Source organism: Anguilla anguilla, chromosome 1 (assembly GCF_013347855.1).
Source record: "Anguilla anguilla isolate fAngAng1 chromosome 1, fAngAng1.pri, whole genome shotgun sequence".
Lineage (NCBI taxonomy): Eukaryota > Metazoa > Chordata > Actinopteri > Anguilliformes > Anguillidae > Anguilla > Anguilla anguilla.
Genome location: NC_049201.1, coordinates 44873243 through 44896365, shown reverse-complemented (window position 1 = coordinate 44896365; position 23123 = coordinate 44873243). Strand labels below are relative to the sequence as shown.

Here is a 23123-nt window from a genome sequence, read left to right as displayed (position 1 = left end):
TAATCAGCCAAAGAAAAAAGTTCCACAACCACTGCTGCCATATAAACAACACAAGCTTACATTTGCAGTGTTATATCCTTTAACTGTAAGCTACCAGTACAGCGTTATACTGTTAAATTGCAATCTGGAATTATATTGTTTAAGAAAAAGCCATGTTTCATTTAACACAATGGTGAGAAGAAGGTTCACCCTCATCCAGCTCAACTTACTTCATTAGTTCAGTTGAGTCCTCACGGGAAGCCAAGTCCTGCCAAAAAAAACATTTTTTGAGAAGACATAATTTTAGAACTGCATTAGACAGATATTAGATTAGTTCTTAGTTAATCTAGATTAGTACGCTTGTCAGAGATGCAACATCCTAAGGTATAAATAGCCATCATTGCTGCAAACAATACATTTCTCTTACCAGTGCAATGAAAAATAAATGGCTCAACATACCCTGTTGTCTTCTACATGTCATCTTTGCATGGAACCTCCAAGAAACAGTAAAATAATGAGGTTAACTACACAAGATTTTCTGTCAAAAGAACAGGGGATCCTCCACAGGGGAGTCAAAAGTGGAGGGGGGGTTGGGGGGCAATAGCACACTTATATCAGGAAATTGTTCTGATATTCTTTCTATATATATAGCTCAGCCAACAGAAAAATGCCTAAAAAAATAATGCCTTTTTTTCCCTTTCCCTTTTGGCAACTTATCTTACATGACCTTATCCACACCAGTCCAAACCGCTGCTATTTTGTTTGATTGTGATCCAAGATTACTTGCTTAGATGATAAAATACCAATGAACATGTGGCTCAATCCACTGGTGGGAACAGACCTGAAAATATAGTAATAGGTTATATTCAACTAGCTTTGAGTTTTGACAATTTGTATTTTCATACTATAGGATGACTACTGACAATACCTGATCTGGTAAATTGACATAAGATATATGTTAAACTACTCAAACTGTGGTCTGGAAAATGTAGGCTATTTAATTTTGTGCGTTCATGTCATTAATGCTATTTATTATGGTTTTTCTCAGGGACTTAAAAAACCCAATCTGCTGAGGTAACATTGGGGACAAGGCTGTCTCTTCCATTTAATCAAAATGAAACTTGCACCAACCCGGTTACTGATTAAATAAAGCATCACCTGACCAGAATTCTTTGGTTCCACACTCTCTCAGCTGGTCAGCATGTTCTATCAATTTATCCCTCTGCTAAATGGACATTTTTGGATAGGAAACATAACTTTAAAATACAACAATAAATGAACACAACAGACAATTTTATAATGAAACACTTTATTTAATGGGATGATATTAAACAGGAAATAATATTCCGTACAAAAAGAAATGAAAGTGAGTAAAATACCAAAACAACATTCCAAGAGATGCTGAGGATGAAAGAAAAAACACAATTTAAAGATATGAAAAATGCACTGTATTGTTTTGGACCCAGCTGTTTAATACAAAACACATAATGACTGACCTCCTGCAAAGCCAAGCAGACAACACTCAATATTGCAGTCATGAGACGCTCAAAGCAGAAAAGTCGCATTTCCCTTTGCCAACACATTTTGATTCCCGAAAGCGTGAAAATACAGTCTAATTTGATACCGTATGAAAGACTATGAACTACAGTGGCAGATTTAAAAAAATGTCTCAAGTTCATTAGCAGTCTTGTAGCCAAAATGAACAGGGCAATTAAAAAGGCATATTTGCCATATGGCAAGATGATAAGAATGAAAAGGATGACGAGTTAGTTTGAACTCGAAACAAAATCATGACAAAGGACAGAGAAAGAAATGGCGTTCTGATCACCTCAAAGCAGAGATTTAAAAAAAAGACTACTGCCGTCTAGAATATAAAATCTAAAAAAACAAGGTTTAGATTGAACACAATGGGAAATAAACATTTCAAAGCTATGTTCTAAACAGGTACTTGTGGTAAAAGAAGAGGGATTGTTAGCGGAGGGACAGATGAGGGGTATCGGACAGAGTGAAGGAAAGAGTGGAGTGAGTGGGCCCACAAAAACCCCAGATTCTTTGGAGGTCTTTCCGGACAAATGCTCCAACATTTCATAATCAAAAGAGGCTTGTGTGGCTTGGCTGTTTGGTTTCTTAGTAAAGAAAACAGCCAGCATCCCCTAAAGTTCTTTCATTTTGAAGAAGATGAAAGACAAACAAGACTGCAAAAATGATTTAGCATTTTGCTATTTATTTTGCAACTCTGATCTAAATCTAAAAGAGCATTTGCTAATCGCATAATATATTACAGGCAATAAACCGGTAAAAATGTTTTTTAAAAAGTTGTTTGTGTTGTACACAAATCTTGGCTTCTGGACTTTGTGAATTCCCTTTTGATAACAGCTGCCACCTATTTTTCAGGAGCGTAATCAGCTCCTGTTTTTTCCTATTGACAAAAGTGGTGCCAAGCTATCACATTAAGATACAGCGCACAGATTATGAACATTTTTTCAGTAATATTCAGCATTTTGGACACACATAATAGGAAGACATTTTAAAAAGGCATGAAAATTGCTTTCAAGCTCATCAATACCACAAATAACTGCTTTGGAAACATCTCTGGAAAAAACACTGACAAATTGTGGTTGAAAATGGTAATGAGGCAGAAACATGAAAATTCTGCACAGGCCACTAATTATCTTCCTGACGTCAGTTCCGGAACTGTCCAACGATATAAACACCAAGAATGTTCCATTTAAGTAAAGCAGCAACGCTTTGGACTTTTCATTATGGTTTAAAAGTGAGATTTTAAGTCCTAAACCACTCTACTGATTCAAAATTCATTCAAAATGACTGATATTCAGACAATAAACATACTGCACCAATAGATTTAAACTGGCTATTAAGGCCTCTATTTTCTCCAGTACAAATGACTTCTGTTCAAAACATATTTCCTGTTGTCTAACAGGACAATGTCGCATAAAAATGAAAATGTTACGGTTACAGTGTTATACAGCATATTCTAGCATTAATCCGCAGCTAGTATTCACATTGGTCACTTCCTATGGATAGATACATGATTAGATCAGCTCCTCAATACAGTAACAGTAAATAAATGTTTTTTTTTAATGAACACAGTCCCATAATTTGAGTGTTGCTAATAAGCACATAGGTCGCACCATTCATTACAGGTAAAGGTGGGATTTGTGTAGTGTAATGTTTAAGGGTAAAAGTTTTGAAAATTAATGTAGTAATCATCTTGACTGAGTGATGTTGTCTTATGTAGTGTTTAAGATGAAATCTTTTAATCTATATTTTTAAATTAAAAGCCTAATAACTGGATACAACTTTAAATGAAAAATAAACTTTGAAATGAAAGTTGTTAGCCCTTCAGTAAATGCTAGATATGGTATCACACACACATGTATTTATGGAAATTAATACTGAGGGAGAAGACCAACTGTCTATGGAAAAATATGTGAGTAAATTACAAAGCTTGAGAAACAAATACTACGAGAACGATTAATGTAACAATACTCATAAAATACCTGGTTAAAAGCGTATGCTGAAAATGCTATGATTACTGCAAAGATCACTACCTGCTTAATGCACTCAATAAATATATCAGATGTTAGAGCTCCGTTTATGCATGTTTAACAAACATCTCAGTAGACACAGTGTTGATGTGGAACAAGTACGGCAAAGCCTAACACAAAATACTCTCAACTGATCGTTTCTAGCTACATCATAATGAGGCCGCACATTTCCGTATACAAACAAAACTACAAACTACTACAAAGCAAAGTAAGAAAGACTGATAAAGCATTTTCAGTGTCCACCACAACTATTGTGTCTCAACAAAAAAAATTTGTCATGAACTCCATCCAGATATATTATACAAATCTCTAAAAATTTTAATTCACCCTCCACCAAAATTCAGTGTACGGACTAGTTTCCAGTGTTAGTTTGACTTTAAAAAAATGAAACGGGTATATGACACTACATTTTCACCAGTGTAAATTCAACATTCATATTATTTACCTGTATATCAATAAGTGGTGTTGACTGAGGCTTTGCAAAGGAGCATGGCGGCTGCAGTCCTTCAGACCTGCACAGCCCCCTGTCCTCTGCTTTGCCCGCAGTGGCTGGTGGATGAACATTCAGCATGGACTTCAATTTGGTTGTGGGTTCCAGGTACATAGCACATAGTGGCCTGTGATGTCACTAGGCATGTGCGGCTCATCATAAATCATATTGGCCACACGTGCCTCTAGTGTTAATGAAAAGGATGTAGGTACAGGTTTGGGGTGAGGGGGACTGGGGGTACTCACAAGAGTATGGATTTCAGAGAACAGTGGTGCTCAGGCATTGGAACAGCTGCTCTCTTTTTCCTTGCTCTCTTCGGATGTCAGCCGCACCAGCGGGGGGGCGGAGCCTTTGCTGCTGGCGCTGTGGGAGGGGCTTAGTGTCGGCGGCTGCCCAATGGGACCCTGCTTTCCCTCTGCAAAGTCGCTCCTGGGCGTCATCCTCAGGGAACAAAAAGAATAGATACTTACGCATTAGCCAGCTGAGGCAAGTACCATCTGCACTACCTATCATCTGTTTCTGCAGGCTTTGCTTGCCAAATGGAGATGGCATTCTGTAAAGCAAACCCTCTCCATTTACATCGGTAAAAGCAGTGCTACAGCCTGTATTTCTCATACATTTCCCCTCATAAATGATTAAACTGTAAAGAGGAAGATTGCTCTTCTTGAAGCCACATCAAGTTGTGAATGATGGTGCATTCAATAATCAACAGGTGTAACATTGAACAAATAAAGCTTCACTATTGAGTTTAAATCAAAAAATGCAATTGCTGTAAGTTGCGTTGTCTACAAGCATCTGCCAAATGACTAGATTGGAAATTGTATAATAAAAGTAAAAGTAATTTTGTTTTGGATTGGCAGCTGTAGCACACACAGGAAGAGGGCACTTCTCTGAATTACCTGCCGTCTGGAACTCTCTGGAAGCTCTCGGAGCGGCTGCTGAACTTGGTGGAGCTGCCGGTTTTGCTCCGCCTCTCGAGGGCGTCGTGGGCGGGCAGGGCCTGTCCCGCCGGTTCCCTCTCCCCGCCGCCCCGCCGGGACCCCCGGCCCGCGCTGCCCCTCTCCACCTGCTCCCTCCCAGAGGCCTCCGACGAGCCCCTGACCTCAGAGAACGAGGGCCGGCCCGAGACGCCGGTGGACGCGGCGGTGGCGGCCGAGGGGACGCTGTGGCCCGCGGCAGGGGAGGTGGCCGCACCCGTGCTGGTCCCCATGGATTTGGAGATGACCTTCAGCTTGTGGGAGCTGGACTTGTAGTGCTTCTTCTTGTGCTGGACCCGGCTGTTGTGCTTGAGGAAGAACTCGCAAGACTCCTGTAGCACCCTACGGCTCTCGCTAATCGGGCTGCAGTTCAGCAGAAATAAAAACCACATCATTCATTTCAGTCAAAAACTGAGCTCCAAGTCCTACTAAAACAACACTGTGTAGTACACACCACCCATGCCAATCCAACAGCAACCACACCAAGAAGATTAGTGAAAAGAAACCTGTGAAAACCTTTATAAAACTGGACTGGGACCATGGGGGGTGGGGGTTGGATGAATGTCCGCATGCCCTACTTCAAAGTATGCTACATCAAAAAAAACTTTTTAGTGAAAGTGATCAATGTTACTGTACTAGTGTCTGAGGTGGATATAGCTTAATTAAGAGTTTAATTTATAGTGACTTCTGGAATACTTCAAAAACACTCAAATTTAAAATCATGAGTGATAACCCGTACACAATTGCCTGGCTAGGCTCTGGAGGTAAGCAGGTCAGTAATGTAGAAGTATAATGGCGAGTGAGCGAGTGGTGGCTGGGATCTTACTCTTTTTTGCGGGTCCGGTTGAAGAAGAAGGCCCACTCTGAGCACGTCTTCTTACTGCTGACCCAGAAAACAGCCGATATTCCCACTACCAGTGTCATCAGGTATTTGACCAAAAACAGTGTCAAATCAGGACGGTCAATCTCATTTTTCTGAAATGGCAATGGAACAAAACAAAACATTCATCAGGTTTGTTAACCAGGCCTCAAATTCAAATTCATTTACAAAATAAGGCTGGCCAGAGTTGGCTGACTCAGCACAGCACAGTTGCAATTCCATTAGGCATCCAAATACACAGAAGTACCACAAGACTACGGTGACTGCTAGCTGTGCTATGCTATTCCTTGCCTTCCTCCCTTCCCTTATATGGTCTGTTTTTAGTGTCATCAAACTGTATAACTCTTGGCACCTACTGTATGCTCACAGCTTGCTTCTAAACTGGCCAGTAACACTATCAGACAGCTAATCTTCTAATCTGAGTCTCTGATTTAGTGAAGACTTTCAGTCTGAGGTGGAGCCTAGGAAAATATTCCAAGGGCTCAACAAAGCAGTGATAGTTTTTCCAAAGTTTTGCTTTATTTTTTCAGATTTCTTGTTGTATTATTCCTGATTATCATATAAGAAAAATCAATTTTCTTCACTGTAATCACTTTTTTTCCAAAAGGGGGTATTTCAGAAATCTGAAATACCCCCTCAACCCCCACAAGAACTTTTATTTTGAAATATAGCCCCTTATTACAGACCTGAAATCTATGACCTGAAAATCTATTAACTGAATGCTGCTAATCAGAGTAGCAGCTGTGTAACCATGGAAGAAAAGGGAGGTAGAGGACCCCTGCATTTGGATAGATTTATCTCTGGAATGCATGATTGTAGCTTGTATGTAGTGGAAACATTGCAGCAACTTCAAAAAACAGTTTGAATGACCACAATCGGTTTCAAACAGGGTGCCCCTTCAATTTAAACTCTCTGTTTTCAAGAGTCAACAGATTCTGTATAAATTGCCAAATTTTCAGATTAATTACCACATCACAAAATGTATGGAGTGCAATGGATACAGAGCCCTGTGCAACAGAACCTTCTAGATACGGAAACATGAAGGAGAAAAGGAAGGTTGAGCCCAGAGTCATGTATTTAAATGGTATATGGAAAACCATGCAGAACTTGAAGTGAGCCATCATGGTTCCAGGCCTACAGTGGAACAAGGACGCCCTTATCTGGCAAGCCCAAGGCAAGCGGCTCATACCGAGTGAGAGCAGGGGATGCTGTACTCCTGGCAGTGGTCGTTGACCCAGGTGTCCTCCCAGGCGCCCCGCCGGGCCTGCTCGTACGCGTAGCAGCCCAGCAGCACCACCAGGGGCAGCAGGTAGAGGCCGCTGAAGACGCCGATGCGGATCATGAACTTCTTGAGCTTCTCCTGGTTGCGCTCGTCGTGCTGGATCACCTGGCGCACGTGGTTGAGCGAGACGATGCCGGCCAGCAGCAGGGAGAGGCCGACCAGCACGCCCACGCAGAGCGGCGCCAGCACGAACCAGCGCAGCGCGTCCAGGTCGTAGAGCCCCACGAAGCAGACGCCGCTGATGCCGTCGCCCTCCACCTTGTCCAGGGCCAGCAGCATGACGGTCAGGGCGCCGGGGACGCCCCAGGCCGCCGAGTGGAACCACACCGCCTTCTTCTCGATGGCCTCGCAGCTCCACTTGGGCCCCGCCGCCAGGAACCAGGTGATGGTGAGGATGACCCACCAGACGGTGCCGGCCGTGGAGAAGAAGTAGAGCAGCATGAAGAGCAGGGTGCAGCCCTTGTTCTGGGAGCCCAGGACCACCGTGTCCTCCGCGCCCGGCAGGGAGGCCCGGCGGCAGGCCGCGCGGTCGCCCAGCAGGAAGCCCACGAAGTAGATGAGCGACACCACGCTGTAGCACACGGCGTAGAAGATGATGGGCCTCTCGGGGTAGCGGAACCGCTTGACGTCTATCAGGAAGGTGAGGAAGGTGAAGAGCGTGGCGCACAGGCAGACGATGGACGACACGCCGATGAAGCTCTTGGCGAACTCCACCTCGTGGGGCTTGAGGTACATGTTGGCGCACGGGGGGGCGCAGTCCTGCACGCCCAGGAAGGACGAGCCCTGGCCCGGCGGGGTCTTCAGGTGCAGCGGGCACCAGAAGCCCAGGTCCCGCTTGGCGGACGGCGGGCTCTTGGGCGTGGTCACGTGGCTGGTAGCAGACGAATCGTCCGGAGAACTGGGGCATTTCTTCAACCTGGAGGAAAGCAAGAAAACCTTAGAGCCTCCATGAGGGGAAAACCAAAAACACCAGTGGTTACACCACCATTTTACAGCACCCAATTGAATAACACATCAGCTGAGGAGGAGGGCAGGGTTAATCATCCTCCAAACTAAACATTAAACTGGGGGATGTTTAAATAGCTAGAATGGCTAGCATAACTCCGCTACTATGGAATAACCTTCTAAAAACATTGTATGAGAATCTAAGGGAATCAGACACAGTCTCGATTCACTTAGTCTAGATTATGAATACATCTTTACAGTGAAGGCTATAACCAGTCATAGTCTAGACACAGAGCTGGAGAAGTGTGCAGACACAGTGCGTAAGGGGGCAATAAACCTGACTTCCTGTCACCTTTCAACAGCTGTAACCCTAATTTCACTGGCAGACTCTGGTTGGAAGGTTTCTTGCATTTCTCATGCCTGTACAGATTTGCCGTCTGTACAGGTAGCTCCCATTGGAATCTCCGGAGAGGGGGGTCATATTTTATGTTGCCATCTTCACTCTGTATGTTTGTCTTCTACCTACAGCTCTTCCCCAACTCCCTATTCTTGCTTTTCGATTTCCCTCTACCAGCAACAGGGAGTCCCAAGCCACACCCAACCCCCTGCCCCCCAACTCCAAACCTCCACCCCACCCCAGGACCAACCACCTCCAGACACTATCATGAAAACAATCCTGAATAGATTAGACAGAAGAACATTTTACTTGAACATGTTGGTCTCTATAAACCCACAGCTGGCCGGAGGAGGCTGGGAAACTGTTCTTTTCAGTACAGTTTCCCCACAAGGTTTGTTTCTACATATCATCTTGGGAGTTGTCCTTTCCACTCTTGGCTAATCTAACTGACGGTTTTATAGCCATTAAGGACTGGATGTCCTTCAACTTCCTTAAGCCGGATGAAGACAAAATTTAAGTCTTTGTATATTTTTTGGAATTGCAGCAAGCGAGTGTTATTTCTTTGTTTCAATGTTGCCTTGCATATCCAGAAACTAGTCCAATCCTGTTTTTTTCCATTTGAGAAACATTGTTAAGATCTAACTTGTCCTGTCTCTTCAGGACATTGAGAAAATGATTCATGCTTTTGTGTCATCTCGATTAGACTACTCTAAAGCTTCATTTACATGTCTGAGTGAAGGAGCTGTGACTCGTCTTCACTTGGTCAAAAATGCAGCAGCTCGTCTTCTCACTAAGACTAAACGCAGGGAGCCCATTACTCCGGGGCTTGCTCTTGCTCTTCATTGGTTACCAGAGACTTTTAGAACCAGTTTTAAAACCCTTGCAACTGCATTCCATGGTGAAGCCCCTGAATAGATCTCTGAACTGCTGTTGCCCTACAGCAACGCAAGCTCTCTTAGGTACCCTAACCAAGGCCTACTGGTTATCCCTAGGACAAGAAGTAAGGGGGGGGGGGGGCTGTGCTTTCACTGTTTGAGTCCCGGGTTTAGGCCGAGGGTATACAGTGAAGCCTATTCGCTTGCAAGGGAGTTACACAGGATCTTTAATGATTGCGGTGAGCAGCCAGAGGACCCTTATAAAAGGATGACTTAAACCACATGTAACCCTGGTGACGCTGTAATCCAGCATCAATGGATTCTTTGGGCAGCCACTACCGTAACCCTCTGCCTGAATGTAAGAGGCCCCTCCCCCCACCGCTCCACTTCAGCCCTGCCGCTCACCTGTCGCACTGGAGCTCCGGGGGCCAGTCGATGCCGAAGGTCTCGATGAGCTTGCTGCAGTCGGAGTGGACGGTCTCGCACAGCCCGCGGCACGGCCAGCTGACCTCGCTCGGCTCGGTGCACGTGGGGACAAACGCCTGGCACAGGAAGTGGTGGACGTCCGGGGAGCACTGCAGGCTGACCAGGGGCATGAACGACTGCGCGGAGGGGAGAAAGAAACACCGTTATCATTTTTTCTATGTCGCTCTGAACATTAAGCTACAAAGAAATTCAGAAAATGAAATTTTATAAAGTATAATTGTGGCAAACACGCCTGCCACAGGCCACCGAAGTGGCTTTCCTTGGGGCCCTCCAGCACAGAGACACAGGGGGATGATATTCAAACAGTCCACATTTATTTGCAAGGGTTTGGGAAGATGGTAACGCCAAATGAGCAGATGTAAAACCCTGTCATGACAGAGAAGACTCCCCTGTGTGGGTGGGGATGGCAGATTTAAGCTGTGCGCAGTGATTACCTCACTACGCACAGGTGCAGCCACTCCTGTTCCTGGGTCCAATTAGCCTGGCCAATTATCTAATTCTTAACCAATTATCCAATTGGCCAGGTCTAATTAGCTTGACCCAGGGCAGGTGTGGCTGCTTAAACCAGCCATCCCCACACCACAATAATATTATTTATACTCAGTTTATGACTATTTATTCCTCCAAAATTTGAAAAGACCAGGTGTCACTGCCCATGCCATCTCTGTAGTCCTAAGACAATTGGAGAGGGGTACACTAGCACAGTGGGTTCCATAACTGTGCAACCACCCGCTACTTTTCACTTTGTAATACACAGGTCGAGCTGCACAGTTACTGCTCCACAGGACTGTGCAACAGCCCCAGCTGGAGTAGGAAAATCGTGATCACCTGAATGACCACAGGAGTCGCAATCGTGCGATGAAGAGAGATATCTGCTTTCTGCAGTCTGCCAGCATTTCACAAGATATTTCAGTGACCACAACAGAAGGTCAAGAAGACTGAGGTAATGAGATCCAGTCAAACCCAATCGCAAACAAATCAAACATTTTGCTTTAGTAGACGCTGCCGTGTGTGAAAATCAAAGGAATTCTTTTTTGGAATTTCTTTCGATCTTTAATGGTTTCAAAACACTGAGATTTGAAACAATTAATCCGAAATTGCGGGTTTAAAAAGAGCATCGAGCTTTTACAACACGTTTAAACTTTTTTATTTTATTGATTTTTTTAATCAAAATCCTAAGCCGTGGGGCACATCAATAAATGGAAAACAATTTTCATTTCCTGCAAAAAAGTGTTTAGAAGATTTAAGAGAAGCAGAAAGTAGCTTGGGTGGCCTGTAATGTACTGCCCCATCCAACAAAGAGCTCCTTTCACACGCTGGTGCTGATATTCTTCAGTTTTTGCTGATCGAAAACGGAGGGATGGGGGGGGGGGGGGGGGGGGGTGGGTGGGTGGTGGGGGGGTTCAGGAAATTACTGCTGGCTTTTCTGGCAACAAACACAGAATGACTAAGTGAGAGGACTGCTGCTGGCCTCCAACATCCAGGGAGAGGATATCATTTCTGCCCAAAAATAAAGGTTTGGGTTGGGGTAAGCTGAATTCTAATTTACTCTCTGCCTCGCAGCAGTCAGCAGCTTCAAACCTGTTTTTTGTTGTTCATTTATTTAGCGCTTCAAGGTCACTTGCGACAACTGTACGATTTCATCTGATACTATAAATGAAGTTTTCGCTGAAATACAAAGCACTTCTTATTGTATTGAATCAAACCTAACCTAATGTCTGTCCTTCCAAACCAAAGCTTTTGCAGTCCCTGCTATCTGAATATACTGTGGTGCAAGTTCTGGCGGAACGCATCGATTTAATGGTGTACAGTTGCGGAACAGTTCTGACTAATAAGAATCCAACTAATAGCTACAATAGCACCCCTTTCAAAATGCGGGCTCTCACAGGAAATAAGGCAAGCCCCAGAACCTTATTTTAACTCCCAATGGTCTGACCCTCAGCAAGCTTGGAGGTCTCCAAAACAAAGTTTACAAAGGCAAGGCCAGTTCTGAGGTTTTGATCTGAAGTTACCTTTTTTATTTTGGCGGGAGACACTGTGCAAATGACTCAGAGGGAATCTCATCCGTTTTTGGAGAATATTACAATCAAGAAGGACACTTCAATTTCGGCTTGAGGATCAGGCTTGGTTTGTGTGTATGTTTACTTAAGGGGGGGTTAGTATCGTGTGCAATTTCATCTCCGCTTTCATAAACAGCCATCCCTGTCCGCTAGGTCTCCATCACACTACCGTGCACCCTGGGGAATGTATTTTCATTCCAAGCGGACATTTACTTTTCATTCATGAAAATCCCTACTGCAGAGAGACAACACGAACAACTGCTGTGTTCATACACAAGGGTATTTCAGTAAGTTATCAGACTTCCCGAAAGATCAGGAAGGAAGCATTAACATGAGGATAGCTGAATTACCGTTGTAAGCCAAACGTTCCTGCTGGGCTTTCAAAGGTAGTTATTCATCATTTATGCCTGGTGGGCAAACGCTGAGGATTACAAAGGTTACATAAGGAAAATTTTGGTCCATTAATGCCGGGCTCCGCTAACAAGACAGCCATTCATGTGGCGTATGCATGTATATTTTTTCATATATTTTTCCGTCCTCAGGCACGGTACAGCACAGATCTGGGTTTAGGAGGGTAAGCAAACTCTGGCACGTTTCTGTGGCAACTCTGTTTCACAGCCACGGAGTTCCTCCTTTCCAGCCGAATGCTTTCTCAGTCAACACTGCCATGTCCCCACATCCACTTCCAGCCGCCAATAACACAAATGCAGTTGTGCATTCATTGGCAATAACCTAGAGCCATTTTTTTCCTCACTTCCTGCCCCCAGAAGGATCTCGCTAATTCTAGACAAAAGCTTTCAGCCTCCATTGACAAAAACCCTGTAAATCTGAACACACATTTGCTCTACGCACACCAGCGCTAGCATTCACTCTACAGCTATCGCACTGCTAAAGCTTGAAAAGCTTGAGCTTGCTCCCCTCACGAAAAAAATAATAATTTAATGTAAAAAAAACCAACTTATTCATTCCTTTTCCTTCTTAGCCAGGGCATAAATGGCAAACTTCATATGATGCATATTTCAATGATTGGGTGAGTTTTCACTGCTGCTAGGGTACCTACCTGTATATTTTACAAAGGTGTGTTCTAACAGGAACCAAAAAACATGGCAGAGAAATCACAGACAGGTTATGCAATTTATCTTTTAATAAGGATGCTGCAGGTTAAAATTAAAATGACCGGGAATCCTCTCGTACCCTTGACTAAGATTTAACAAGCAATGCTACTGTAAATATTCAACCATACCAACGTACTGTAAACTATGGAAGAAAAAAAAAAAACAAATTGTGAAATTTTAGGTAATGTTTCACTAAATGTAATGTTAATAAATGGCATTCGAATAAATTTGACTTGATCTGAGATGAGAAGACACTTCTAGATAATTACAAATATTTAAAAATCATTTATAGCTATAAATACATAAATATAACACAAATGGAAAATATTCATGCAAAACAGCTTGAAAACTGTTAACTGCTCATTAGACCAGACTTGCAGCCTCTCATCCCAGTGGGGATTCAGTGTTTTAATCATACATTTAATGTTTTACTTTAATTACTGAAACACTCAAAATTGTGTGGACGGGAGGTCAGGCACAGTGCTCCACAGAGAAACACCCCATGCCCAGGATATGGGCAGTTTTCCTGAAAACACCCATATAATACACCTTCAGCTACGCTGGCTTCAGAGCAGGGGAGCTTGCCAGAAACAACAAAAAAATGACACAATGATAACAACTGGGCCTTCCCACATAACGTATTGAGTTTCCTAGATGACCTTTTCACTTGGCTGGGTAATGAACTGGATTTTGCACTAGAAAAAACACTATTCTAGGGTGGGAGAGTGCAACACGCATGTGTGTGTGTGTGTGTGTAAATCAGTGAGTGAGTGAGTGGGTTCGAGAGACCGTTGCCAAGAATGTGAACGTGCCTTTGTTCAAAGCTGGGTGTGTCTCTTTCCTCTCTATATCAAAGGACTCGCACAATAAAGTGCGGAAAGTTCCATGGCCATTAACGCCCCGAAATGTGAGGTGCACTGCAGTCAGGCACCACACAAAGAACCCTCCAGAACACTATTCCATGCTTAGTGAAGACCCCATTACAGTCAAAATTTATGGCAAGATAATATTAAGAATATACGAGTAAGGTACAGAGGGTTTCCCATTGCCACATATAGTCATTCTGGTCCACCTTACCAAAACAATGCCATTTTAGCAAACAATTGGTCGAAAATCTGTTAAATGTGCATTAAACATAACTTGTGCTGTTGTCTTGATTTGAAGCACAAATGGTACATATGATTTGTACCTCACGTAGCTTCCTATGTATGTTTGCCACACACTGCTGTAAATACACTCTTCAATGTTAGCGAAAAAAGTGAACATTAGCAGGCAATTGTCAACAAGCACGACAACTAGAAAGCTATGGTTTAGCATGTAGCTATTTGCCTTTTTGAGCTCACACAGGCATAACTTTTTTCTTATGTCTAAATTACATGTGAGAGAATGAATGGTCCGCATAGCTTGCAGTGATGTTACATTAGACTTAAACTTATACCCAGCACATACACCCATATTTTCTTTGTCACACCAACAAAATTGCATGCAGTAAGTGTACAGTGCATGTGGCCTTTGTTGGTTTTTATGCGATTGATAATGTATATTATTTGTCACTGACATTTTGGACATATGTTTGCGGGGAATGGCAGAAATAGACTATGTTTAATGATTATGCTAATAAACCACGACCTAACAAGCCGGTATATTGGTTTGCATATAAATTTGGACCTGTATAACACAGTTATGAAATTAGATCGAGAACCTCCTCACAAGGCAGGGTTTCCCCCAGGAAAAAAGTTAGCGGAGGGGGAAGTGCCTCATAGGGTAAGCAGCAGCAGCCTGAACAGGGATACAGTCCCTGTTGGACTCATTTGAACACTGCTGTTGTACCCTTGAGCAAGGCACTTAACCCTCATTGCTTCAGTATCCAGCAATATAATTGGATGAATTGCAAATGCTATGTAAAAAAAAAAAAAGTCCGAGTCGCTCTGGATAACAGCGTCTGCTAAATGCCAGTAATATGTACCATGCTAGCGCTGAATTAACACTGAACATTTTGCTGTGTGTTCACTTGGCACAGCCTACACCCGTTTCGGCTGTGAGAAGGACAGGCTACATGCTGCCTTAGCGTGACCGAGCACCACTGCGCATTTTATGCCCTTCAGTGATGGAGATCTGAGTCTGGGGATCTATTGTTTTTTTCTCTGATGTTTGAGGAGGCGTTTATGAATTCAGTGGAGGCCCAGTGCCTCTGCTATAATACCAGGGGAAACCCTGTAAGGAATATATTTGCCCGTTAAATTCACAAAAACTTTGTCATCATACTACATATTCAGTATCTAAAATGACATAAAAACCTTTTTTTATTTTTATTCCTGCCTCTAGCCCAATGCATGCTGGGATAGGCTCCAGCACTCCCCTTCCCAGGATAAGCAGATATGGATAATGGATGGATGGATGGATGGATAGAATATCATATTTATTCCTGACATCAGTGCATTCATGATGATAGCGCAGATGAAGTATAACTCGGAGCCAAGCTCTGGGTTTTCACTGTGTAATTCACATGTTAAATAAAATGTCTGCTTCGTTCCATCCAGTCCCACCAGACAGCACTGGCACAGCCAGGACTCATTTCTAAACCGTGGGGATCGGCTCTGTGCCACAAAGCAACGCTTCAGCTAGTTACACCACCCAGGGGCGCCCAGCTAAAGCTGGTTTAAAGACTTCTGCATGAAAATAAAGATGTAGTATATAGCGTTCAAAGCAGCTCATGGTAACTAAAAATCCTACTCTCATAGTAGGCAGTGGTATCGTGTAATGCAAATTGTAGCAGACATGGCCTAGCAAGTTTCATGGGTATAACAAGTATAAATACCAATATAAGTTGCAAACTACATGAGCACTCAAGATAAAAGGCAGCTGTATTCACAGCTGAAACCATCCATTTTAGCACAATATACTGCATAAAGACTGACCTCCATTTTGCTGGCTGCGATGTCCTGGTCATAGTGCTCCATCATGTTTGGGAAGTAGGTCATGTTATAAGGCATGTTCAGGCAACGGGGCACCCTGATTGGCTCACAGGTGAAGTCACTGTGGCCACGGCTGTGACCCACCGACGCCAGTGCCAGGCACACCAACGTCACCCCCGGTCCCCACATGGTCGCGGCTGTTTGGGGCGGTTTCACCGGAGTCCGGAGGTGCAGGCCTAGCGTGTCAATGGCGGGCGGACAGAGGGAAATCTCGTGCTGTATCGGCACTCGCTCTCTGTCCACATTCCCTGAGCCCGGGGGTCATCTCCGTGGAGACGAGGGCAGTTGCAGTCCACACCTTCCCATCAGGCACTGCTGCAGCTGTCTCCTCTTGTTCCCACAGGTAAGTGCTGCCCTGCGCCAAAAAATGTTTTAAAAAAAGATTTTAAGTTTCACGTTTCAGGCATTTTTTTATGTTTCAAATTACAAAGCCTTTTGGATTTTTACATGGTATCCATTTATACAGCTGGACATACTTCAGCAGAGTACAATGGCAGTGCCATGCCTGAGAATTAATCCTACAACCTTTTGGTTACAGACAGACAGAAAAATTTGGTATATGGAGTGGACCAAGTGATGCTTATTTTATACAGGAATCCTGTTTTTACTTTTAAAAGTCCCATTTTTCTCAGCAGGAAGATATCATAACCTCTCAAATAAGTCTGAAACAAATGCAGGAAATACCTTTGTTGTGTGTTCATACTAATAAGCATTTCCCAATCAATGGACCTATTAGCATTGTAATAGGCCTAGCCTACATGACATTGATCAAACTACCCTGTAGCTATCAACAGCAGCAGGTTTGTTGTGCCTTAATTGTTGCTGAGAAGATACTTGTGGATTTGGCCAGTAGAAGACCAGTTCTTTGCAGAAAATGATTAGAACCAGGGCCAGCTATGCTCTGGGGTGGCTTTCTCAAGATGCCTATGATCAGCATCAAAGACTAGCTTAAAGACAAGCTTAATTAGGAAAACACAAGTCTAAACAAAGATGATGGCTAATGCTTGTATTGGAAAGTACTGTTTAAAAAAACTGAGAAAAACCAAAAGCCATAACCAGTCAGAATACATTTTGAAAAACAAGAGATGCATGCATGTGAAAGGGTTTAAGCCTGTTCAACAGGCTACAGGTTGAGACTACTAAAAGGATTAAAATGCATATTCTGGTTAAGGAACCATGGTAGTTCAGAATCAGGGGCATGAAAGTACAAATTAAATAGGAATGACGTGAGGAAAGTATAAATGAAGAGACAGTTGCATGGCTTGTTGATACAAGCTTGTCTCTTTTGTAAGTAGGTATGCTGGATGGTAGTGTCTGATTTCACTACGACGCATACAGTAATTTTTCACAGAACACACAACGGAGAGCGAGTGACAGCGCCAGAAAAGGAATTTACCTGAAGAAAGGCTGAATAAGGACATGAAAGAGATGTATCATGTAACAGATCTTGCGCCACTGTTAACTTCTTAATACACGACATGTTTCATGTTTTATTCACTTCACTAACATTCGAAGTATTATCAATATGTTTATTGGTTCAGCCGCAGGTTAATTCATGTTTCTGTATTTCTCACCACATTGCATTGGCTATCACACCTCTTTATTTTATGTCAAATAAAAGTAAACAAGAGTATGAAGGCCTTATTAACCATTAGAACTACATCATTTGATTGCTGTTTAGCCTAAAAAGTTCAAGCGACAACTTAGGCTACATAAAAACAATCCAATACAGGAACACAAGACTAAACCATCGAAAGAGTAAAACGTGCTTCCTGTCCACTTCTTAAAGAATAATTCACGTTATTTAACTTACTTAGCAGTTTACAGACTAGTCAATAGATCAAGCCTAGCAAGCACTCTCTGGTTTCTGACTTGCGATTACTGGGACACATTTACCCCTCCTGTTGGTAACTTAGTCCGGGAAGTAAAGTTAGAAAACGTCGCTGCTTCAAAGACTCGCGAAATGGCCTGGCTGAACGAAGTTTCGATCAGATACATACCGAAATAACGATTGATGTTTATCACAAATGTTAAGACACCAGCAGTGTAACGATGCAACTCAGCTTACCTCGGATTCACGACAGTGCTTAGCTTATTACTTTCAATCGATTATCCCATCCACATTCCTTCTTTGTGTTGTTTTCTCCGCTTCCTGGCTCATTCATGCGTTCTCCGCCTCCCTGTGTGAATATCGTGCTCTCTATAACCATCCACAGGGGGGAACCCTAGACCATTCGACACAACTAAGTATAATAAACTCTATCAGCCAGTAGAAGACTGACTGTTAACACGTGGACCATAAAATATTTCCACTGTTAGGCACATCAGTGTTTACATTGCATGTACATATTCAGATCTATATTGTTTTACACATTTCGGATTGCATATTGCCTTCGGTTGCATGAGATTGTATGTTCTTTTCGAACCAGTAATTTTACCACAATTGATAGTGATTGAAATAAATATTTTACTGTCCCCTCTATCAGTACACGTCATTAATATTCATGCATTTTATGTCGCTACTAAATTAAGACTTTAAACTGTCTAAAAGGGTGGAATGAATAATGACAAGGTGTAAAGAAATGACAAGGTGGAAAGATCTCAGCTTATATAACAAAATCAGTTTAGTGTGGACAATAGGACAGTGACATAATGTAGAAACATGGTGAAATTGTATTGTTTTATGGCATATTTTTGCTCAAGTATAACACCGAGGGAGATGGCAAAAATATCCATATCCACCCGCAAGAAAATTCATGAAATGCACTCTGAGATCCATATATTTGTGTTTTCTATGACAAAGACTCATAACCTTGTATTGCCGGTCCTTTGGAACCCACACTGCAATCATTACACATAACGTATTAAGTAATATTTCCCAGGGACTGCAAGCAGTACTACAAAGCAGGACTGACATTTTTAAAGTGTTTTGAATTACTTAACTGGGGGGTCAGTGTTGGGTAATCCCCAGCAACAACCAGCTCAGTGAACTGTGGAAGTGGCTCACCCAGGATGAACTGACTGAAGAAGGTTTTACTGTCAAGAGCAGGTTTATCACTCATTCTAAATATAGGCTAAAGTGCATTTGCTGACTCATTTCTTTTCTGTTTTTCACCTCGTACAATGGTCAGCTATTGTGAAAGAGATGCTCCCACTGGAAATAGATGCTGAATAGCAAATAATATTTCATGGTCAATGAAAAAAAAAACAAAGTAATCCACTATGACTAGTAGAATGTATTTTTTATGAGCCCTGTCTTCCCATACACCTTACAAAACAAAAAAACAAAAAAAATCATGTATAAAATAGGCTTTGTATAAAGTTGACCCCTAGGGTTTCATTGCAATTGAATGATCGTTCATTAAGTCGACAATCAATGATGACCAGCAGGTGGCAGTAGTATCCTGTAATCCTTTGCTAATATCAACTGCATATTGGTGACTGCCTAAATAAATGAAACACTTGAATAAATGAGAGATACAAAGCATACTGAAATCAGGTGCTTCCACAAAGGTGTGGCTCCTGAGTTCATTAAGAAAATAGCATCCCAGAATGCTCATGGTTATGTACATAAATTCTGGGCTGGCCCAGTTGCCCAATATTTCGGCTACCAGTGCTAGAAAAAGAGACCTCAGTGACTTTGAAAGAGTGGCGGCTGCTGGAGCACATTCAGCTGGAGCTTAATTGATTAAGACTGCTGAACTTGCTAATGGTACATGAGGGACAGACGTTGGCATAGAAGTCTGAGGGAAAGATATCAGAGCAGCAGTGGTCAACAGCACATACTCCTTGACTGTGGTGTCCATTTTGTGATGTCAAGGCAAAACTAACTGAATCAGTTGACTGCAAATATGAATCTAGGATGTGAGATAGCAGTGACATTAAGAACAGCCAGACAAGGACTTCACAGAGATGGACAACATGGTTTTTTATTTCCCATATTTTGGCAGTTACCTGAAGTTAATCTTTATCTCCCTTTGGTCAAAACTTTGACCATTAGTCAATTCAAGTTGTTGAAAATGTCTTCAACCATAATTGTTTGGTTAAACTTATTTTAACACAATGGAGGTTTGGCTTTTATCAATGAACTTGTTTCATTTTACGCAAATGGTTTCACGTTTCCACCCTCTGAGAAAATGGGAGTCAGCTGATGTCACCATATCAGTTTGAAATGGAATCAATTAAAAATGGAACCTCTAGACATTTGGTGAATACCTGGCTAGAGTTGGTTGAAATATGAAAGTTTTCTAGCTGGCTAGGACATAACCAGACTATATCCTGGTAAAACCTGAGCTAAATTTGGGCTAAATTAAACTAACCTAGTCAATTTATGTCAAAACATCTTGCTACCCGGTTTTCCAACCTCTCATATATTGAGGCTTGTGCTCCCTGGTTCTGATGGTCACGCCTTTAAATGTCACACACTGAAAGACAGCAAACATAATCATATCAGGGTATAATCCCCCCCCCCCCCCCCACCCCCCCCCCCCCCCCCACCACCAAAAAAAAAAAAAAAAAAAAAACCCAGCTAAAACAGGACAGACAGGGAAATATGGGCAAGGAATGTATTTCATATATAACATTCTTTCTTAAGACATAGGGAAATAAAATGCCTTTGCTTTTGTATTTAGGTCAGACTCACTAGACACAGAAAAATGCAGCCACATTTGTGGTTTGTTAGCTAACAGGGATGGAGCTTCGTGCCTATCCAGGCGACTTCTTCTGTGTAAAATTATGCAGCAGGAATAGCATACAGACATAAAATAATATCAATTCATGATGGTTGTTTCACAGAACAGTGGCAGGAGTTGAAAGTTTTGGTTCGATAAATGTTTGCTTAATACCATTTCATTTCAGTTGAAATTTATTCATGATTTTTTAAAGGGCTTGAATTGAGAGCGGCGTCCCCGTCCCTGGCTTCTTGCCCCCGATGTGCAGCTGGGTCTGCGCTGTTCGAGCAGAGGAAGAATGAGTCACGCGGCGGAGAGCCGCCTCTGATCTTCCACTCACGGCCTCTCTCTCTGCGTGAGACGGAGGGGCGGCTGGAGGGGCATCGTGTAGGCTCAGCTCAACACAATTATCCCCTCACAGAACAGGAGTGTTGGCGGCTCAGGTTTCCTGTTCCAGTAACAAAGCCTGTTGTTCACTCATCGCTCTTCCATGTTTTCAATTTTTTATTACATTTTTTTTTCTACGAATTATTAATATTTTCACACGCGTTTATGCATTAGATGATAAATAATTCCAAATTCCCCTACTGGGGATAATTAACTATTGATCTGTGCAGAAGCACATACTAGCACAACATCAGTAGCAGAACACAGAATTATAGTAAGGCTGTTTTCATGTATAGTTCTTTCAAAATGAACTGAACTTCATTTTCTGATGTGGTCCACTTAAGCATTGATGAAATCTCAGATAGCTTGCTGTTCACACAACGGTTCCTTTAGAACTCAGACCCCACTGCTGTAACATTGAATTATGGGCAGCTTCCTCAAAATGTAGCACAGCCAAATGATAAACACATCAGCAGTGGCCAGGTTGACATACTGTAAGTGGTACACAAGTATGCATTAATGGCAAAAATATTAAAGTGCATGGCAATTTTATGTCCTTATGTCCCATGTAAAAATTGTTATGACATAAAATTACTGTGAATTTTTATCTTTTTGCCATTTATGTGTAGGTAGCACCACAGGGCAACACACGCTTCAGGTGGTGGGGATGGCTATGGTCATGTTCAAAACCACTTACTTGTCTACTATTGAAAGTTGTATAAAACTTAAATGCAACTTGTATGCTCAGTAAGTAAGCTGCTAACCAATAACCCCTGCTATTTAATCTGGAAGTTTGCTTGCTAAAGCTAGCTGTGACTGAAGGGTCTTCTTGCAACTCATGTGCAAGCTCAACTCGTGAAAAAACAAGCAGCAGCCTGCACTCTCCAAAAAGTATAACAGAGGTAGCAGCAATGGTGAAAATGACTGGGTTTTCCTAATTGAAAGTTGCTTTTGCAAGTATAAGTAGAACATTTTCAGCCCTGCATTAACATTATGACTGGGACTTGAGTGGACACAATAACAGGTTTATTAAATTAGATTAGATCACTTTAGCAGCACTTTATATTTCCACAATGGAACTTCATTCACAGTTTTAGGTACCCAATAGAGTTCAATCATCAGACAAAAGCCCTTGAAACACTTAAGAAAGCAACACAAATTGGACTTTTACTGTGGGAGTTAAAATACACGGGAGTGTGCGCACAGACTAGAAAATGTACGGTATCTCAATTGAAAATACACTTCAAGGAGATATAAATTATGCATAATGCAGTGGGCATAATTGTTTAGAAGATTGTAAGAGCTTTGATTAAAGTAAAAGTTCAAAGTAAAATGAAAAATGACAATCAAAAAATCACCATATCCATTCAGGAAGTTGGCACAAAACATTTATAGATCTGTAAAAATGACACCAGACATGCTTCATCCCCACTCATAGATCTGTCCTCATGGGAACATACAGTCTCCAGGTTGTATGCTTCGTATCCTGATTGCTCATGTAACGGCTTATCATGGCTGTTTTACATATATGAATGAAGTGCATAACAGCAATGCGTGTCACCACAGACTAGTACAAAAGCTAGAAAGCCAGTTTGTCTCTTTCTTCTGGTAAAATTTGTGAAATGGCAGTAACGCATCACGCAGGTGGGTGAGGTATTGGCGGTGCTATGATGCACTTCTCTACTTCCCTTTTAACGGCTGAGAGACGTGCTACAATAAATATAGCCCGTTGCCACATTTGGCACCAGTCAATCTAAGCATTAGGATAAACATTCCGAATTGTTTTCAGTCTGTCTCTCGTGTTTCCTGCATGATATGTTTTCCTAATAGAGCACTGTTATAAAATATTTTCATGAAAAACTATTTTTGTGAGGGTTGATGTTACTTTTTGATCTATGAGCACAGCTAATTCCTTACAGGGACGAGGCATCCACTGGTTAATAACATCACTGGCAGAATCTAAACCAAAAGATACCTTTGTCCTTGGTCATAGCCATTTTGGAGTCGTGTGAAATACATTATATAATATATTTATA

At 42.3% G+C, this 23123-nt stretch overlaps 1 protein-coding gene across 1 annotated transcript; it reads right to left on the bottom strand.

Annotated features, from left to right (window-relative positions):
• Positions 1-1271: 1271 nt before the first annotated feature.
• On the bottom strand, positions 1272-18247 carry fzd6 (frizzled class receptor 6). Its single transcript, XM_035415102.1, has 7 exons — positions 18099-18247; positions 15974-16385; positions 9800-9996; positions 7085-8093; positions 5842-5990; positions 4938-5378; positions 1272-4479 (listed from the first exon to the last, which is right to left on the bottom strand). Exons 2-7 carry the CDS (start codon positions 16157-16159, stop codon positions 4314-4316), a joined length of 2148 nt encoding a protein of 715 aa, XP_035270993.1. The 5' UTR covers positions 16160-16385; positions 18099-18247; the 3' UTR covers positions 1272-4313.
• Positions 18248-23123: the final 4876 nt, after the last annotated feature.